The sequence below is a fragment of the Megalops cyprinoides genome, chromosome 4 (assembly GCF_013368585.1).
Source record: "Megalops cyprinoides isolate fMegCyp1 chromosome 4, fMegCyp1.pri, whole genome shotgun sequence".
Lineage (NCBI taxonomy): Eukaryota > Metazoa > Chordata > Actinopteri > Elopiformes > Megalopidae > Megalops > Megalops cyprinoides.
The window spans coordinates 7,315,715-7,335,652 of record NC_050586.1 but is presented as its reverse complement, the minus strand read 5'-3'; the positions used below and the strand labels follow the sequence as shown (position 1 = coordinate 7,335,652).

At 50.2% G+C, this 19,938-nt stretch overlaps 1 protein-coding gene across 1 annotated transcript; it reads left to right on the top strand.

Annotated features, from left to right (window-relative positions):
* The first annotated feature begins 1,308 nt into the window (after nt 1-1,308).
* Nucleotides 1,309-19,677, top strand: rab35b (RAB35, member RAS oncogene family b). Its single transcript, XM_036526633.1, has 6 exons — nt 1,309-1,613; nt 11,127-11,177; nt 12,254-12,377; nt 18,233-18,357; nt 18,485-18,609; nt 19,140-19,677. The coding sequence occupies exons 1-6, from the start codon at nt 1,562-1,564 to the stop codon at nt 19,257-19,259; spliced, it is 597 nt and encodes a 198-aa protein (XP_036382526.1). The 5' UTR covers nt 1,309-1,561; the 3' UTR covers nt 19,260-19,677.
* The last annotated feature ends 261 nt before the right edge of the window (nt 19,678-19,938 follow it).

Here is a 19,938-nt window from a genome sequence, read left to right as displayed (position 1 = left end):
ACTGGAGCGGGATATTCGTGTTCAGTGATGTACAGTTATAACGTTCACCGATTCAGTGCACTGCGTTTGCATGCGCCCTGTTAGCTCGCACAGTCTGTACATTATGCCGTACTGTGAGCCCGTTGTGCACATTGTCTCGTCTTGCTCCCGCTAGACTGGTGTGGAGTAGCGACTAGTCTTTCGCGCAAAGTGAAAGCGCCCCTGCCAGTGCGATTCTCCCGTCGCTTTGAGGATTTACCGCAACGCTTTCATCTGTCTTAATGTGTGTGGGGGCGGGGGTTGGGGGTGGGGGGCCCACTCTCCAGGAGGGCAGCAGAGTCTGCTCGTATCTGTTGTGCCTCGGCAGTTAATGTTCCAACGTCTGCCGCTAGTTGGAAATCCGCGAATTTGGTCTCATGGTGGAAACCAGCAGTTGTCGGAATGGTAACTCTGTTAGCTTCTGATCTTACACCTGTGATGGCAGGTATTTAATGTTCTTGCGCTGAGACCCTGTGGCCCTCGCCTGGTGGATTGCTTCCCAAATTTGATCCCTGGAAACCCCTGTGTGTGCTGGCTTTTGTTACAACAACTATCTTAGTCAGCTAAAATTAAAGAAAACGTGCATGTAAGTGCTCCCATGTGTTTGTGTCTGCACAGCTGTCTACAAAATGCTGCTTTGGCTCATTTGTTATGTCTCTGAACCTTCTAATCACACAGCAAGCATTTAGGGTTAGGGTCCAGGGCTCCAGTCTTCAGGCAGTCAAAATCCTGGCGTCGTATCAGTTAGGATGAGTCACCAGAGTTATGGAACATGAATGAATATTGTACTTGTGGACTGATCCATGTAGCATATGCATTTTTCAAGGCCCATGCTAATTCTGCCCTAATGATCTGTCCTCTATGGCAGCATTACAGATAAATGTGTGATTCAGACTGCAGATCAATTAACAGCTCATTACAGTCTGGGGGAACGCAAATTCAGTTGGATGGCAAGCCAGCGTGCATGGTGTCGCCAGGGCTGTTTAAATCACTGGTGCAGACTTATTACTCTGCGGCAAATTGTTTAGACAGACGCAATGGAATGAGTATTCGTTATGGCAGATTCAATCAAATACCAATGCAGTGTGCTGTTAACACGCCATTACTACCGTCTCTGCAAAAAAAAAAAATATATAATACACTTCCTTCGGTCTAAATCGGTAATCTCAGTTTTGGCAAATGTGGCTATGGGTTCCTGTGTGTGTAGCGCCCCTTGCGGTGGCTTGATTGAAAATATGCCGTGCGTGTGTGCCGCGCCTGCGCAGTGGAGGCTGGTCGCGTAGGGTTGGGTGCAGATACTTCCAGAGAAGGAAGCGGAGTTTCCGGCTGTTTGCTGCTGAGGGAGAGTACTGCTGACGCCGCGAAACCCCTAATAAATACTCGCCGGCTTGGGGGTAAAACATTCGGACACCAGAAGAAATACGTCAGTCCAGCACCCGGGGGGAGGGCTGATATTCCGGACTAAGTGTTCGGACCAGTGAGCGGAGAAGAGGGGAAGAGCGACGGCGAAAAAGGCGGGGGGTGGAACCCACCAACTACCGGCATGGCTAGGGACTACGATTACCTCTTTAAGCTGCTCATCATCGGTGACAGCGGTAAGGAAAGACCGAGGATGCGTGACGGGAAATGGGCCTTGTCGGGACTTTGTAACCAAACGGAAAATTTGGGGGTTCGGGGTGGATTTTATTCCTGTGAGGAGCATTGGGGTACCAATGTAATGTGAATGAATGTGGCTAGCTAGCTACCCCTCTCTCCTTACCGCACCGCAGCAACCGATAGCAGCTAACGTTAGCTAGTTAAATTTAAGCCTATCTTCCAGCCGTCCGGTGCCATCCGTCAGGGCGGAGGGGTTGATAACACCGGGATAGAGCAATGTCAACTGACCAGGCCGGATATACCTTATTCGCCAGCCACATTTCTGTTTGCTGAATGTGTCCACATTTGAATAGCTAACTGTACTGACACGGGGACGAGCTTCTGGCAGCCTTTTTTCCAGTATTGCGTTTGATTGCAGTTGGGTTAGCCGGCTTGCTAACTCACAGGCACTCGCCGAAACCCGAATGAACATTTGTGATTTGTTCTGTTTAGCTGGCGTACTTCTGCTTCTTCTTTTTATACTGACGTTAGCGAGTCCTGATTTTCAGTTAGGCGATGTCTTACGAGTTTAAATAATTAAAACATCTAGACCCGATTAGTTAACTTAGTTAGCTCGACTCCAGGCTCAGTAAGTAGGCTAACATTAGGTAGCTGGCTAGTAAGCTGTTTATCAACGTTTTGGAATTTTTTGTTGTTGTTGTAATGCTCACCGGCCAGTTCGGTCACTAGTAATTAACAGCCCTTAGCTGGCTAAAGCTAGGCCGGTTGGTAGTTGTATAATTAACGTTAGCTAGTTAAACCCGTCCCTGCACTAACTTGACCGGTCTGGGTAAGCTAATTGCTTACCCTGGGAAGTATCCCTCAGTGCGCCGATTTTCTTGTACCTGCAATTACAACATGACTTTGTTGGGACGTCCTTCTAGTTTGGTGATTTTAGCTGTCAGGCTTTCAAGGAGAACAAGTTGATGCCGTCGCGTATCTGGGCTTATTATGTTAGTACAGTACTAGTACTAGCCAGTTAGGTATCTAACTAGTTTATAGTGTTGAAACACTGACTGTACAGGAGATCATATATTACAAGAAAATATTGGGTCTTCAACGTCTAGTCTGATACGAGTCACTTTGAGCAGAGCATCTAATTTCTCACAATGATCGTCAGTGTTTTATCAGTAAGGTTGCAAAATGTCGCGACGCCAGGCGATTTGAATTTGGCGGACAGGTCTTCCTTTGAGCCGGCCGGCTAGAAAATGGTGGTGTTGACACGGTTCTGTTTGTTCTGGCGTTGATGTCGCCCCTCGGTGTGACCAAAATGAACACAATGCGGAAGGATTTATGGAGAGATTTGTGCAATTATTTCCTTGTCCCGGCATGCGCTGCCGTGTAGACTCATTCGTATGAGCCCACGTTCGTTGTTGGTGTGGTGTGGGGAGATTTGTTGAAGGTCCAGCTGCTTGCCTGGGCAGTGTGTACATTTTCAAGGGGAAATTGGCCCAGTGTGGTGGATAAACTTGCCCTTGCTCTGTGGGGCCTCGGAGGGCATGCGGGATGTCCTGTTATGTGCGGGGCAGTGTTGCTGCCGGCCTCTCTCGGCGCTCTCTGTTGCCGGGTTGAGTCAGGTGTGTGCGGGCTGCTGTTGCTGCATGTCGGAGGGTTTGGTGTGTCTGTGTGCAAGGCGTGGCGGTGTTTGCATTGCAATGCCCACTGGCTCTCCACCTCAGAGGAGGAACACGGTTACGGGTGTGCACGGTGCTCGTGTGTTTCCCTGGGTCTGGGTTTTGGCACCCTGGCAATAATGTAATCTGGTGGAAGCTGACCCAGGAACAGCTGTTGGGAATCCTCTCTCCATGGCTTGCAGGTCTGAGGCCGTGCCTCTGTTAGGGATTTATCCGATGTAGGTTTAATTGCGATGGATTGTGTTGTTCAATTCTGTCTCCGCTGTGTAAGGGATTCTGCCTGACTTTTTTCTGTGTAGTTCCTCTCTGGCGGCTTTGCTTTCTGAGTCCCCCGCTCTCTCTCTCTCTGTCTCTCTCTCTGTCTCTAGCTCTGCCGCTGAAGATCAAAGTTTGTGGTTTATTACGTTGCCCTGTGTCTCGATGTCATGGGTTTCTTCCTCTTGCCTCTCTTGGAAAACAGTGTCTGTGGCCTGTGCAGGAGATAAGATAAGACTGCTTTTCTCAGGCAACCAATGGCAGCTTTTTATAACGAAATCATCACAGGAGGCTTTTTTAAGAGCCACGCTGGGGTTTCCTGGGGTAAAGTTCTGGGTTACATGAAATCACTGATGTCGGCCAGATTTGAAAATGGTCAGACAGTAGCAGAGCCGGCAGAACAGAAGTCAGAACAATATCATTAGAGTACTTCTGTCGTGTTTTAGTGTTAATGTGCTGCCAGCCAGTCCTTTCGTTTTCTGCACTTGCTTTTTGCGTACAGCCCTTAAAGAGTGAATCATAAAGACCTCTGGGGAGAAAAAGCAGTGTGACAATTGCATGCAGGTTTTTATGGTACATGTCGAGTCCTGGAGGGCTTCTGAGACTCCTGTCTTAGCCGTGAAGCTTATGTCATGCACATATTATTCTACAATTTGAGAAATGTATTAAATGGTCCAGTAATTTGGACGGTGTAGTTTATTCACTAACCATAATGGTTCATTATGTTTGTTGGGAGCGTGGTTGAGTGCATTTACACCAGTACACTGGTTTGGGAGTGCTGGCACTGTTGCCCATGTAACTTGGGGTGGATACACTTCTGTTCTCTTGAACTGGAAGGTGCCGTGGGTAAGAGCGTTTGCTAATTGAATGTATTGCAATGGTAATGGCAAGGGTAAATTTGCTGAGATGAGGATGAACAAGGAATGCTGCCAGAGAGAGGTGTAACTGGTGTTTATCAATCTTAAATGTCTTAAATTGCATTGTATAACTTGTCTTTATCTCTGTCTGCCCAGTGCCGGCCAGAAGCAGATGGGCTCCCCCTCTGAGCCCAGTTCTGCTCAAGATTTCTTCCTGATAGGGAGTTTTTCCTTGCCACTGTTGCCTTAGGCTTGCTCTCAGGGGGTCTCAGGCCTGGGAACAATGTAAAGCTGCTTTGTGACAACTTGTGTTTTAAAAAGCGCTATACAAATAAAAATGAATTGAATTGAAATTGAATTAACCGATGACAGTGGTGAGAGCCAGTGGTGTGAGAGTGAGGCTGCACAAACACAGAAATGGGTGGCACTGTAAGGCCGGAGGTGACTTGCTGGTTTCAACCATGCTTAATTCAGAGAGCCAAATCATGTGATTGGTTACAGGAAGTTGGTGATTGTCAGCACATGCTAGGTCCACCCATGACCCTCTCATCGCTAATCTGAATAAAAAGCAGCACCTCCTGCCGGGTGTGAACTCGGTACAGGTGAAGTAACGTCTTCAGTCAGAACTTCTTCCATTTTGGCCTATATCCAGTCACTAGAGCCCTCCAGCTCAGCACAGCAGTGTCCAGCATAAAACCTGGTCAGATGGTTGATACCAACTTTACATGGAGTGAAATTATTTGAACCTGCATCCAATGAAATAAAATATCCAGCTAAATTAAAATATTATTATTATTATTATTATTATTATTATTAATAATAATAATAAGCATGTTCTGGGGTTATGGAGTGACCATCCATTGCTTTTTTCACCAGGTGGTTGTCAGCAGTTTAGGATCAGGGGACAGAAATGGCTGCTGAGCAGAGTAGATTTCAGTACATTCTCCAGCAGCTCTGCGATGACGATCTTACATGTGGTCACTGCAGAGCAGCAGAAATGGAAGCCCTGAGGAGGGCCACTAGCCAGATGTGGTTTAGTCCTTGGCTCGCCTAGCAGGAAGGAGGGGGTCGCCCCCGCTCGGGGATCCGCACGGGACGTCAATAATCCGGGACGCAGATGAGACGGTGAGAGGGCCCCCCGGGCTGAAGACCCGCCGGCGTCAGAGCCGCCACAGAACAGATCCAGACGCCGTGCCAGTGCGGCCGTGTGCGTGGGAGTTCCTGTGGCTTTGCCCCCCCACCCCCCCACACCCTCCTCCCACACCCTCCTAATCCACGTCAGGCAGAGTGGATAAGAGTGGATGGCGTTAAGGAGAAGGCTGCGATGCCAGTGTGCGTAAATAACAAAAACAAATGCGTGTGTGTGTGTGCATGTGTGAAGGTTCTCGCCGTTACCATGCCGACGGAGGCTTAAGATGTGACGGCCCTGAGATTGATATCCCAGCATCTCTCTCTGAGAGATTCAGATCCGTCTCCTCCTGATCTCTCTCTTCCTCCTCCCCCGTCTCCCTTCTCTGTCTAAAACCTCTTTCACACCACGGCCCTGATTTGGAAATTAAGTTATTCCACCCACCTGACTGTTATTTGGTTTGTGTATGTGTGTGTTTTGTGAGAGAGAGAGCGCTTGGGCAGGATGTGTCTCAGGGAATGGTAGAAACTTGTGATAGCACAGAGCTAGTGTTGCTGTGAATGGTAACACTGGAATGTGAAATCTTCTCATTACATTACATTATTGTCATTTAGCAGACACTCGTCTCCAGAGCAACTTGCATAGTTTACAGTTTTTACATATCGTTCATTTATACAAATGGATATTTACTGAGGCAGGTGTGGGTACCTTGCCCAAGGGTGCAGCAGCGGTGACCCAGCAGGGGGTTCAGCTTGCAACCTTTTGGTTAAAAGCCCTGCTCCTTACCACCACGCTACACTGCCATGCCTGCTCAGCTCAGCTCTCATAGGATGCGACAGGTGGCGTTTTTTAGCTCGACCCCATTCCTGTGATATCAGCCACAGGCCACAGTCCATTCTGACAGAGCAGGAACACCTATAGGCACAGTCTGACAGAGCAGGGACACATACAGGCACAGCCTGACAGAGCAGGGACACGTACAGGCACAGTCTGACAGAGCAGGAACACCTACAGGCACAGTCTGACAGAGCAGGGACACATACAGGCACAGCCTGACAGAGCAGGGACACGTACAGGCACAGTCTGACAGAGCAGGGACACGTACAGGCACAGTCTGACAGCATGGACACATACAGGCACAGTCTGACAGAGCAGGGCTGGGGACACATGCAGGCACAGTCTGACAGAGCAGGGACACGTACAGGCACAGTCTGACAGAGCAGGGACACATACAGGCACAGTCTGACAGAGCAGGGACACATACAGGCACAGTCTGACAGAGCAGGGACACGTGCAGGCACAGTCTGACAGAGCAGGGACACGTACAGGCACAGTCTGACAGAGCAGGGCTGGGGACACATGCAGGCACAGTCTGACAGAGCAGGGACACGTACAGGCACAGTCTGACAGAGCAGGGACACGTACAGGCACAGTCTGACAGAGCAGGAACACGTACAGGCACAGTCTGACAGAGTAGGGCTGGGGACACGTACAGGCACAGTCTGACAGAGCAGGGACACATACAGGCACAGTCTGACAGAGCAGGGACACATACAGGCACAGTCTGACAGAGCAGGGACACGTACAGGCACAGTCTGACAGAGCAGGGACACGTACAGGCACAGTCTGACAGAGCAGGGACACGTGCAGGCACAGTCTGACAGAGCAGGAACACGTACAGGCACAGTCTGACAGAGCAGGAACACGTGCAGGCACAGTCTGACAGAGCAGGGACACATACAGGCACAGTCTGATAGAGCAGGGACACATACAGGCACAGTCTGATAGAGCAGGGACACATACAGGCACAGTCTGATAGAGCAGGGACACATACAGGCACAGTCTGATAGAGCAGGGACACATACAGGCACAGTCTGATAGAGCAGGGACACATGCAGGCACAGTCTGACAGAGCAGGGACACATACAGGCACAGTCTGACAGAGCAGGGACACATACAGGCACAGTCTGACAGAGCAGGGACACATACAGGCACAGTCTGACAGAGCAGGGACACATACAGGCACAGTCTGACAGAGCAGGGACACGTACAGGCACAGTCTGACAGAGCAGGGACACGTACAGGCACAGTCTGACTGAGGGGGGTCAGTGCTGCGTTCAGGGAGAGGAGAGCAGAGATTCAGCAGTGTTGTCAGCTCTGTCGCTCATTGTCTCCATATTACTGTGGCCAGGTGTGTGTGTGTGTGTGTGTGTGTGTGTGTGTGTGTGTGTGTGTGTGTGTGTGTGTGTGTGTGTGTGTGTGTGTGTGTGTGTGTGTGTGGGGTCATCTTACTGGTGCTTCTGTGATTTTTCCCCTGAGAGGTCAGTGACATACTGCCTCCTACAGAGACGCCTGTATATCTCCACTCTTGGTACGGAGGTAAGGTTAAGGCGGTAGGAGTAGGCCAGCAGCGCGATTTCTGTTGAAAACGCATTCGGAGCTCCGAGGAGTGAGATGTAGGGCAGCAGCTGGCGGTGAGCTTGAGGTTGGGTGGAGAGGTTGGCTGTCCTGTTTAAGCATCCAGCCATGGATGTTATGGAGCTGCATTCTGCAACCCTCTCCAAGCCCCCCCTCTCATGACAGTCAGGCCTGGAGGCAATGCGCTACAGCAGGCATCTTCGCTGCAGCGTCTTTACGGTGAGGCAGAGCGTTTAGCACGCATTAATTATGCATTAGACATGAATTGGTCGCAGGAGGTGGCGAGTAATGAATTCGAGAGCCCAGGGACCTTTTAGCGGAGATGAGATAAGCGCTGAAGTCCTGCCCCGCGTCACTCAAAGCCTGGGCAGCACCTGTGGCGTGGACAGGATGCTGTACCCGTGGAGGGTCTGTGGAGGCCTGCCCGCACGTCCGCTGCCTGTGAGAGAGAGGGCGTGTCTTCCTGCTTTCGGATTGGCTATTAATTCCCGGCCAATCGACTGCAGGGCCACAGGATTGCATTACACCATTATTGAGGTAATGGGCCGAGAGCCTGGACCCCTGCCAGGCCCCCGCATGTCTGCTCCCTCCCAGCTGCCCGACCCTCGTCAGCGCCCGTACGAACAGAGGCTTGGCCGAAACCGTCACCCTGCCTCGTCGGACACGTCCCTCACCCCCCGGCCAAAAGGTCCAACAAGTGGGTCCGCAGTTTTGGGCCTGCTTTTATCTGGCTGCTGCTGGCCTGGCCCGTGTGTGCAAAGCCATTCGTCATGCCTGAGCACCAAGTTCCTCCGTTCTTATTTACATTACATTACATTATTGTCATTTATCAGAAGCTCTTATCCAGAGCAACTTACATCAATTACAGGTTTTTACAACGTTATTCATTTATACAGCTAGATATTTTCTGAGGCGATTCTGGGTTAAGTCCCTTGCCCAAGGGTACAGCAGCAGTGCCGCAGCGGGGAATCGAACTGGCAACCTTTCAGTTACGAGTTCTGCTCCTTACCGCTATGCCACACTGCTGCCCCGCTGTTTCTGGAAGGTTGTGGGTGCAAATCCCATGCGGGACGCTGGATGATCGTGCGTCAGACTCTCCTATAAGTGTACAGTCCAAATGTTTGCTTTGCGTTGGAGTCAGTCCAGGTAGAAAACAGACAGAAAGGCCTGCACACTCTGGAAGCTCTCAGTGCTCCCTGTTAGTGTTATTAACGGTCTGCAAAGCAGCGCTGGCCCCCAGGATGAGCAGTCTAAGAGTGCTGGCCTTCTCCAAACCTGTTTGGTAGCCTCCATCAGTGCCTGTGTACACAGCTTAGAGCTCCTCACTGCTGTCTTATCATAGAGGGGTGTGTGTGTGACGTAAATCATGATCACAAGGAAAACTGTAAAAATAACAAGAGGTAGAATAATAATGATGATGAAAATAAGGATTAAAATAGTAAGAAGCATGAATACTTGTCATTCCACTCCAGTTCATCCTTGCGAAAAATGTGTCAGCGCCGGGCCCTGAAATGCAGTTGGTTGTTAATTTGAAAACCGTGATATCTGTTTGGCATTCAAGGGGGTGCCTGACAGAAAAAAAAGGAATAAAGCAAACACATAAAGCTGGTTTATTGTAAAAAATGTTTTGTATGCAGAAGTCTAATGGGGATTTTCTAGTTTCGGGGCAGACCGGGGTGTGTGTGTGTGCCTCTGTGCAGTAAGAGAAGTTTCTATGAAATGTAGGAAACAAAAGTAGCTGATGACCTACATTTTAATGAAGAGAATTCTCAAGTTGCGCTCGGCTCTCTGCCGCGTGCGGTGGAGTGATCTGATGTCAGAATGGAGGGAAAAATCTAATCTAAGCTAAAGGGATGAAATGAAACCCCCACCCCCACCCCATACCCCCCCTGCCCCTGCCATCCCTCAGCTGAGACCGGTCACTGGCTCCTCTGTCAGCAGCTGGCCCTGAGCAAAGATGATATCCATGTTTATTCATTTATTATTTGGCTGGTTCTCTGTTCTAGAGGGTTTTTCAAGGCTGCTGTGGGATGATGTTAAAATGTGTATCAGAGGAGTAACAGGAACAGCCATTGGAACAATAGAGCTGGGTTACAGCCTATGGGATGGAAAAGCTGCCAAAATGCATATACAAAAAACAATACCATTCATACAATAACAGTAAAAACTAACAGTTATCCTAAAGTGTTACATATTAGCATCATACTCAAGTAAAGGTACACTCAAACAATGCAATACATTTAACAGCAATTCAGTGTTATCCCCTCTCCTGACAAAATCCATTTTTCGTGTTATTTTTTATGACACTTTCATTTAAAATATAGCCTTAAATCTCCCTCTATAAAATGTGCATCTGAGACTGATTTGTATTGCTACGTAAGGCCAAACACCTGAGGATGAACCCAAAAAGAATTGTAAACCTTGAATAACCATAAATACTGTGAGCATATTTACGGCTTCTATGGGTCACTGATGCTTTTCCCTGCTTGCAGGCCGAGATGGTGCTTCAGGGGAAAAATACCAGAAGGCCATCTTTTACAGAGACACGACAGCATTCTATGTTACGCAACCTTTTTTTCACATTATCAGAGAATTCTGAAGGAAAATGACAAAAATTCTTGGGGTACAAGTGTAGGCAAGTGAAAAGGAGACAGTTATAAGTCTAGCTAAAAGCCTCATTCATATCTATGAAACCTTTTAGGGATTCTTGTTAAAATGTGATCCTTTTTGATTGATGCTTAATAAAACAGCCACAAGACCAATTTTATAGTTTATATGTTTGGAAGGATAAACTATTTGAGAATAGTCAGTGGTGGAGAATGGAAAATGGTTTAGAAACACTTTTCTAAGTCTATATGGAAATGAAGGCTCTCTAAACTGAGAAATCTGATATTGAGTGAAGTGGCGTGTGACATATGTTTGGTACAAAAGAGCAAATGATGGACAGGAACATGAGTTTCCAACCAATTTCCACATTTTAAGTCATCTTCCTGCTGTTATTTCCTGTATTTTTTTGTAATATGACAATTCTGGAATGTTGATAATTGGTCTGCCTTGTTTTGTAAATCTTCAGCGTTGTCATCGATGTGTGTGTGACCTGTCTGAGTTTCGATTGGAGGACAGCCTTCTGTGCGTGTGCGTGTGACAGCCTTCTGACTCCGCCCCCTTTGTCTTTTTCAGGGGTGGGGAAGAGCAGCCTGCTGCTGCGATTTGCGGACAACACATTTTCAGGTAGGAGGCCCTTCTCACTGCTGTTCCCCTCACACAGACGGTGACATGGAGGGAGTTCGGCTCTCAGGGTCTGTGCTCACAAAAACCCGGGGCGAGCAGACATGCACACAAACAAAGGACTTGACTCTTCTGTCCTCTGTAAGGACAAGCAGTTCCCATCAGGCCTTGCTTCAGCTTGCTCCGCTCCCAGGAGAGCAGGTCACCTGGAGCAAGTCACCTTGCTGCTAGTCACATGCTTCCTACTCTCTCCTCTGTGCCAGACAAGGTGAATCTCTCAGCAGAGGGCGAGGAATCTCATTTTGGACAAAACTGAAATCGTAAACTGCATCCTCAGGGCACACGCCAGGTGCAGTTTTGATGAAAACCAGCAACTTTCTTTACTGTTTAAAACTTGCCGTTTACAATTACAGATTGTAGGTGATTATTGGAGGTGGGCTAAAGGTTTTGTTTGATTTATTACATTACTTTATATGATCACTATCATGTAGTGACAGTTTTAGCCATTTATCCAGATAGATATTTACTGAGGCAATTGTGGGTTGAAGACCTTGCCCAATGCCACAACAGCAGTGCCCCAGTGGGGAATCGAACGAGCAATCTTCCGGTTACAAGCCCTGCACCTTACTACACTGCTGCCCAAATCCAAAATCTTTCATTAAGATTTTTTACAGATGGCTGAAAGCATGTCGTTAGCATGTGCAATAATACGCTTCTGCAAAGGCCACGTTCTTTAGTTTTGATTCGCTCAAGCATAGCTGATGAGGAAAACCTGGTGAGTTTGCCCTTCGAGCATTGCAGTCCAGCGCTGGCAGGGTCAGGAACACAGGCACACTCTGGGCACTAAAATCAGACACACCACAAAGTGCACTAAATTAGGGGTTTTGTAACTGTGGGGTGTGCTGTTTGGGGGGTGCAGGGTGTGGCCATGGTAGAAGTTCAGAGGGGTGGTGGTGTACAGTAGACGATTCCAACATTACGCAGGGTGCCCAGCTAAAAATACCACTCAAGCAGCTGAGGGGCGATGGGTGTGTGTTTGTTATGCGGTGATGTGTGTATGTATGCATGTGTGTGCGCAGGTAGCTACATCACGACGATCGGGGTGGACTTCAAGATCCGGACAGTTGAGATCAACGGGGAGAAGGTGAAGCTGCAGATCTGGGACACAGCGGGACAGGAGCGCTTCCGCACCATCACATCAACGTGAGTACCAGTAGGGGGCGCCACACTTGCTGCCACTATTGCCCCACTGTGCTATTCCTAAGTAGTTACAGATCAGTAAAGCAGATCATTACCTGTTTGTATTACGTATCAGTGTAGCATGTTGTTTCATTTAGTTTTGTTCTGAAAACTGTTGGAAGGATTTAACAGCCCGTTCGGTAATGGTGATGGCAGAAATGGAGATCTTTTGTCATGTCAGATTGTTTGTTTTGGTCCACTGGGCCAGAGGTAACCGCTCCTCTGAGGCAGTGTACAAAAACTCATACAAAAAACCGAAGCTCATCACACACACACACACACACACACACACACACACACACACACACACACACTCACATACACACTTACAGTTATGGAAAAACAAATACAGCTGCTTACAACTACGTTATTGCAAGCAAAACATTACAAAATCACCTGCAAGCGTGACTCATGGCTCCACATTGGTTCTCTTGCCTCCGTCTCCACCCCGGGGCTTTGTGTGTCATTACGGAACTCTGCCCAGACAGCTGCCTCACACGGCCCTTGTGATGTTTGTTTGTTTGCAGAGTGTAATTCGTTAGAGCTAACTTCGGACATGGAGGTCGTCGACCTCTGTTCTTATTTAAGGATATTTGATGCTTTGCCGCTGTGAGTCGCTGTATTTGAGTTTTTTTTTCTGTAATGACACCATAAACTTAATATTGCATCCTGCAAATTTAGACCGCTGTTATGGTGAACATGCGTACGAGTTGGCCGTACCGGTTTAGGCTTGAATGTGCGGGTTTGGTCCGATTCGGTGGAGTGGGAAGGGAAGTTGAAGGCTGTCCAGCGCCCTCCACAGCGACACTCCAGGGAGGAGCTGCAGAGGATCACTGACAGCAGCCTAACGGTCTCAGACAAGCGGACTCGTAACCGAAAGGTTGCTGGTTCGATCCCCGCTGGGACACTGCTGCTGTACCCTTGGGCAAGGTACTTAACCCACAATTGCCTCAGTAAATATCCAGCTGTATGAATGGATAACATTGTAAAGAACTGTAACCTATGTAAGTCACTTTGGATAAAAGCGTCTGCTAAATGAATAAATGTAAATGTAAATGTAAGCGTAACTGCCACGCACTTCCACAGCAAACCTGAATCATGTGTAGAAGAGAAAAAAAAAAACGCATACAGGAGTGAGTCATCTGTGCGCTGGTGCGGTCGTCTGCTGTGTATCAAGAGCGACAGGGACAGAGGGACAGCTCTTAGTCATCTCCCGGTCGAACCATGTGGCCGTGGGCTCACGCCCGTTAGCTCCCTTCCTCACACTTCCTCTCCGGGGCCTGCTGGGCATCAGGTGTTTCATTCTGCGTCACTCCGGCCACGGGGCGCTTCGCCCCGCCCTCTTCCTGTTACCCGACTCCCTCCAGACCCGCCCACCCATGGCTGTCACAGTGTCTTGAGAAGCTTTTATGAGTCCTGACATAGTAATCACGGTTGTTTTTATTGACAGCTGCACTCTGTGTGTGTGGCCCACACCGGGAGGTGCAGAATTATGTTTCGTTTTGTTGCACACAGTCACCCCCCACCCCCCACCCCCCCTTTACTGATAATCTGCTGCTTTACACTCTTTGCGTTCTTAGCGATTGGCGCTTTGTCGTTCTCTGCGGCAGTTATTTTTTTGCCCGGCTCAGATTAGCCCTCCTCACGGCGCTGTGAGTGCAGCCGAAGCCACAGACGTTTCGGGCGGCACTCCCCGCGTCCGGCCAGTACATGTTTCTGTTTCTGTCCGAACTGGCGGACCGCGGCCTGGCTCTCCGCCGGGACCGTGGCCCAGGGCCCCGAGAGCCACCCTCCCGCGCGCCTGAGCGGCCGTCTGTCCGCCCCCGCCACCGCGCCAGCCTCTGCCACGGCTACCGGGCAACGGGGTTAAGTTGCCATGGCGCGGTGTGTCGCGGCCAGAGGGGAGGCTGCCAGCTGGAACCGGGCTCCCGGTTGAGTCAGCCTGCCGTCGTATGGCGGCATTACATCACGCAGACACCCCGCCCCCTCCGGACGCCGCGGCCGTCTGGCGTGTGCCGGCGCCGCCGTGTGTCCGTGGGTGAGCTCCGGCTCGCTCGCGAAAAAGCGAGGGACAGTTAGCGTGAAGTAAGATTTTTACAGTTGTGACAGATGGTTATCACACGCTGATTCCAGATCAGCCCTGTTCTCCGGCAGGCCTTTGTTCCGCCAGAGAGCTCACCTGATCGCGGTAACGAGCGCCCCCGCTCAAAACGGAACAGCAGCAGCGTGGGCTTGCGCGCGCCGCAGGGCCCCAGAAGGCCGCGAGGCTGCGGGTTCCCGGGGTCAGAGCCCGGCGAGCGGCGCGGAACGCGGCGGTGTTAAGCACCGATAACTGACCGCCGCCCCTGATAAACCGCCCTCCGTTCCTCCCGGCTCACGCGGCCGCGCCTCTGAGGTCTGGCTCCCTGTTCGCCTGGCGGTTTCTGCAAGACGTGGGCGGAGCTTGCGCGATTGTTCTGCAGCGTTTTTTTTTTTCACGTCGCGTCGTCTGTCTGACACGCAGGATATGGAACCGCTGGGGTTTTTTTTCTCTCTCTCTCTGATGTTTCTGCTTCGACCAAATTAGAGGGCTCCCTTTCTCTGTGCGAAGGAGAGCCAGTGTGCTGGGGGGAGAGAGGCCTCTGAAAGCAGCTGAAGTGGTGATGTAGCTGCTGCTGCTGCTGCTGCCGTTGTTGTTGTTGTCGTTGTAAGGGCTCTAATTGTGTGCAGCAGTGGTGTGGCGTGGTGCCTCATTAGAGCAAAGTGAATTTCGGGAGGAAGAACGTGGTGAACAGCGTTTTTCAGCAGCGGGGTGGGGGGGTGGGGGGGGGGGCTGCGGCTGGCAGGGAGAGCCTGCTCTACACCGCTGTCACCTGGATGCTGAGACGTGAAACCCAGGGTTGTGACACATGTAGAAGGGAGGGGGAAACAGTTTCTGGGGGCATCTGAAACTGGCAGTGTTCGTGTGGGGGGGGGGGGGGGGGGGTAAGAGGGAGGTTGCAGGGTGTGTGTGAGGGGGTAAGAGGGAGGTTGCAGGCTGTGTGGGGGGGGGGGGGGGGTAAGAGGGAGGTTGCAGGCTGTGTGTGGGGGGGGTAAGAGGGAGGTTGCAGGCTGTGTGTGGGGGGGGTAAGAGGGAGGTTGCAGGCTGTGTGGGGGGCGGGGTGTAAGAGTGAGGTTGCAGGCTGTGTGGGGGTTTGGAGGGTGTGCCTGTGGTGGTGGCAGTGGCAGCGGCGGCAGTGGCAGCGGCAGGGTGGGGAGGCGTGGGGTTGACAGGGTGACCGCGGCGCTTGCCTGCGCGGTGCCCCCTCTCGTTACCGCGCCGCTGTGACAGGCCGAGGCTTTGCCGCTGCAGTCCCACTGGACTGAGAGGCCGAAAAACACCCTTCAAAGGGGTCTTTGTGCTGCAGCGCAGCCGGGACGGGCGCAGCGAGGAGCTTCAGAGACCTCATTCTCATTCTGGCTCTCATTCCCGGGCCTGTGCGGGCCTGTAGGGAGGAGGGGGGGCATTACTGGGGGCGGGGGGCGGAGGCCGGTGCTCGCCTTCCTCTCACACTTTGATTGTTTTTGTTTTTATCTTTCATCTGATCACACCCAAATATGCCTAATTATTATTTTTACGCTCCCGTCCTCGGGAGGCCCCGCTTTGCTATTCACTCTCCCACAGATCTCGTGCCCACACGCCTCTCTCTTTCCACCTCTCCACTGTCTGTCTTCCTGTTCCATTCCCCCCTCTTTCTCTCCTTCTCTCTCCCTCCCTGCTTTTCCCTCTTTCTCCCCTAACTGCTCACCCATCCTCCATCGAATCCTCGGCCCCAGGTCACGTGATCTGTGCTGTTTCCTTTCCTCCTATGTTCCATTTCCTGTAGCACCCCCCCCCCCCAGCTCAGGACCCCACACCCGAGAGACTTCCCTCTCCGTCCCCCTCCCCGGTCGCCGCGACTGCCGGTCCGCGGTGGGGGCCGCAGAGAATAAGCGACAGGCACACAGGCGTACGAGACACGCACATGAGCGAGTGGCCCTGTGGGGCGGTGCTAATGTGTCCCCCCCCTGCGGGGGGAAGAAGGCCCCATTGTTGGTGCAGAGGGACGGGCGGGTCGCCAGCGTCTCTCACACACAGGCACTTCCTCACCCCTCCCCCCTCCCAAAAACACACAGCCCAGCTGCGTGGCTCGGTCGGCCAGCCGCTAGGTCACCTTATTTCTGCTGCGAACAATGTCCGCTACGCTGGAGTGGTCCCGTAACGCCGGCCGGACACGTTTACGCGGCGGCGTTCGGCATTCGGCCCGGGGGAAACGCCACTTCCCTCTGCCGCCAGGCCCGGCGGTGACGAGGCAGATTCTGAAGTTCTGTGGGTTCAAACGGTCAGCCAGTCAGGCTATACTCAGAACAGCACTGTTCACAGTCAGATCATCCCAGAGTGCCGAGTGCTTCACAGGAGAACTATATCCAGAGGGCATCAGAAATCAGAAAAAATGATTTTCACCACGACTGGGGAAAACTGGAAGATCACTCTCTTACCACTTCTTATGTGATCAAAGACAGTGTCATATTAAAGATGCTGCACTGAGCATGTAGTGAAACGCTTCCGAAAAACGAAGACATTACTGTACTAGTTGATGCGTTAAAGACATTAACGCATTAAACACATTTATGTAGTATTTTTGTGAACGTGTAGATGTGCTGAAAGTTAGTGCATTTTTCAGAATGTTGCATGCAGATCAGCCCTCTCCTTCCTGTCTCAGACCATCCTTGGGCTGGGTCCACTCTGTTGTGTCTGGGGAGTGACTATGCAGTGAGATTGGGACCAGAAAGGACGAAATTGTTGTCTGTTTGAATTTGGAATTTCTTTGCCTCTTTCATCGAGCAGACTCATTTCACGATTTGCATATGTATTTCATCATCTTCAATTCGCGCTCGAGAGCCTCACATTCCAATTAAAAATTCAAGTTTTTGTTCAGCATTTTTTAGATTCGGATGCGAAATTCAGTTTTAAAGCATTCAGTGTGCAGCTCAGAGGTCTGTAATTGATGTGCATGAACCTGAAGTTGTGTGTCTGATGAAGGTGTGTTGTGAGGGTGAATTAGTGCATGTGAATGTGAGGCCACATACACACACACACACACACGCATACAAACACACGCATCTTGTGATGTCACGTCTGTTGCTTCAGGACAGGAGGCAGTTTGCGTGTGAGAGTGAGAATCAGAGCCACTTTCAGTTTCTAAATCCAACTTAGTCCGTGGGCTAAATCTTGCGATAGATATATCGAGATAGATAATAGATGTATCGAGAGAGATAATTTGAGACAGGAACACGTCTTAGAGGAAAGGGAGGTGTTTTCCCAACCAAAAACCTATCCAGAACCAAGAATCCATTCATAGCCAAATGTTTTCAGAACCAAAAACTTGTTTGGATTCACCTGCCTGGGTTTCCTCTCAGAACGTTTTTCTTCCTGTTGACTGACACTACACCCTGTGTCAGCAAAAGGCCAGTATGTGCAGCGATAAGGAACCCTATTTTCAGTTCAGATGGTGACAATATGCAATAGCCTTTGCATTTTGATCTCAGTGAAATTTGTCTGGAAAAACTTCTTGTCAGATATAACTTGGGGATATAATAGCCTTGTTACTTACGTATTGTGAGTTTTCTGCTTTCTGTCCACACCCCCTCATTTTCATATAGACTACACCAGTGACTGAGCCTGACTGAGTTCAGGATTGATCCTCGCCTGAGCAGAGCAGTGTAATGTGTGCTTAGAGCTCCCCCCAGTGGATGAGAAAGGTAGGACAGCAGTCACTGAGGATTCTTACATTGTGTACCGTCTGTCCTTCCCTCTCCAGGTACTACAGGGGGACGCATGGGGTAATCGTGGTATACGACGTCACCAGCGCAGAATCTTTCGTCAACGTCAAACGGTGGCTCCACGAAATCAATCAGAACTGTGACGACGTCTGTCGAATATTAGGTGAAGCTCTTTTTTAATACTGCTGACAGCGCTATAGCGATAGCTCCGTGTAGCATCCACTCAGCCGTCGCTAAACCGCTTCACTGTCTCCCTCTGCCTTCTGCTTTCCCCTGGCCCGCGGTCTCAGTGGGGAACAAGAACGACGACCCCAACTCCAAGGTGGTGGAGACGAACGACGCGCAGAAGTTTGCCGAGCAGATGGGGATCAGCCTCTTCGAGACGAGCGCGAAGGAGAACATAAACGTAGAGGAGGTGGGTGGGGTCAGGGCTCGGGGGGGTGGAGTCTCAGGGGGCCGGAGGCAGGCTTAAAGCGGGGGACGGGGTGGAGTCTAAGGGGGCCGGAGGCAGGCTTAAAGCGGGGGAGGGGGTGGAGTCTAAGGGGGCCGGAGGCAGGCTTAAAGCGGGGGAGGGGGTGGTCCATGGAGATTTACGGTGGCCGCCGGAGCCTCGATTCAGAACCGCATGTAGAAGCGTTTAGACCGCCAAGCGCAACCACGCGGCAGCGTTTTGTCGCCGCAGATTCATAGAGCATTATGGGTGCAGCTCATACAGCCACTGACAAGCAGTAGCATAGTGTGGTGGTGTGGTGAGGAGCAGGGCTTGTAACCGGAAGGTTGCCGGTTCGATTCCCTGCTGGGGCACTGCTGTTGAACCGTTATGCAAAATACTTAACCCACAAGTGCCTTAGTAAATATCCAGTGGTATAAATGGATAACATGTAAAACTTGTAGCCTGTGCAAGTTACTTATTGTGTAAGTATCGCTGCTCCTCATTTTCCACAGATGTTCAACTGCATTACAGAGCTGGTGCTGAGAGCCAAGAAAGCCAAGCAGCCGCAGCAGGCACAGAACGACGTGGTCAAGCTGAACAAAAACAGCAAACGCAAGAAAAAGTGCTGCTAACAAAACTGACCAACGAAGATGAACCAATACAGAAAAGTCAACCACATGCACATCTCCAACAAAGCAGAACACCCACGGAACAAGACTCCCACTTACTAAATCAAGAAAAAATATGAAGATTTAATAATGAAATTGTGAAAAAATAAAATGAAAAAAAAAAAATAAAAGGTCCCTTTTGGACAAATGAATCCTAAAGACTTTTAAGAGAAAAAAAAAATGTACAGATTTTATTAGAAGCTATAGGGAGTTTTATTTGGAATTTGAGCGGTTATGTGATGTTATTTAATAAGGTCCTTCTGGGGATGGGAAGGATCAGAAAGCTGACTGCCACAGTACTCAGATTTATATATGAAATATACATATTTCTCTGCATCAGTCTATTTTTTCTTCTTCTGCATCACATGGGACTGTCAGGAATCAGACCACCTGGAGAGAGAAACAGCTCTTCATTTTTGGTTTTGTTTTTTGGGGGGGGGAGTTGGGGGGGTAGGGTGGGGGAAGGCAATAATGAATATTGAAGAGGCGAGTTGATGGGTGGGGTGGAATTCATGACCCTTGTACTTTTCCCCCCCTTAACCTTCAGACACCTGCATTTGCCATTGCTTCAGTGTAATGCCAACAGATCACAAACTTAATTTTTTTTGTTGTTGTTTTTTTATGAATTCATGGAGAAAAATTA

Coding starts and splice junctions, on each gene's coding strand:
- rab35b (XM_036526633.1), top strand. CDS start 1,562: ATGGCTAGGGACTACGATTACCTCTTTAAGCTGCTCATCATCGGTGAC. Junction 12,378..18,232: donor TTCCGCACCATCACATCAAC/GTGAGTACCAGT, acceptor TTCCCTCTCCAG/GTACTACAGGGGGACGCATG. Junction 18,610..19,139: donor AGAACATAAACGTAGAGGAG/GTGGGTGGGGTC, acceptor CATTTTCCACAG/ATGTTCAACTGCATTACAGA.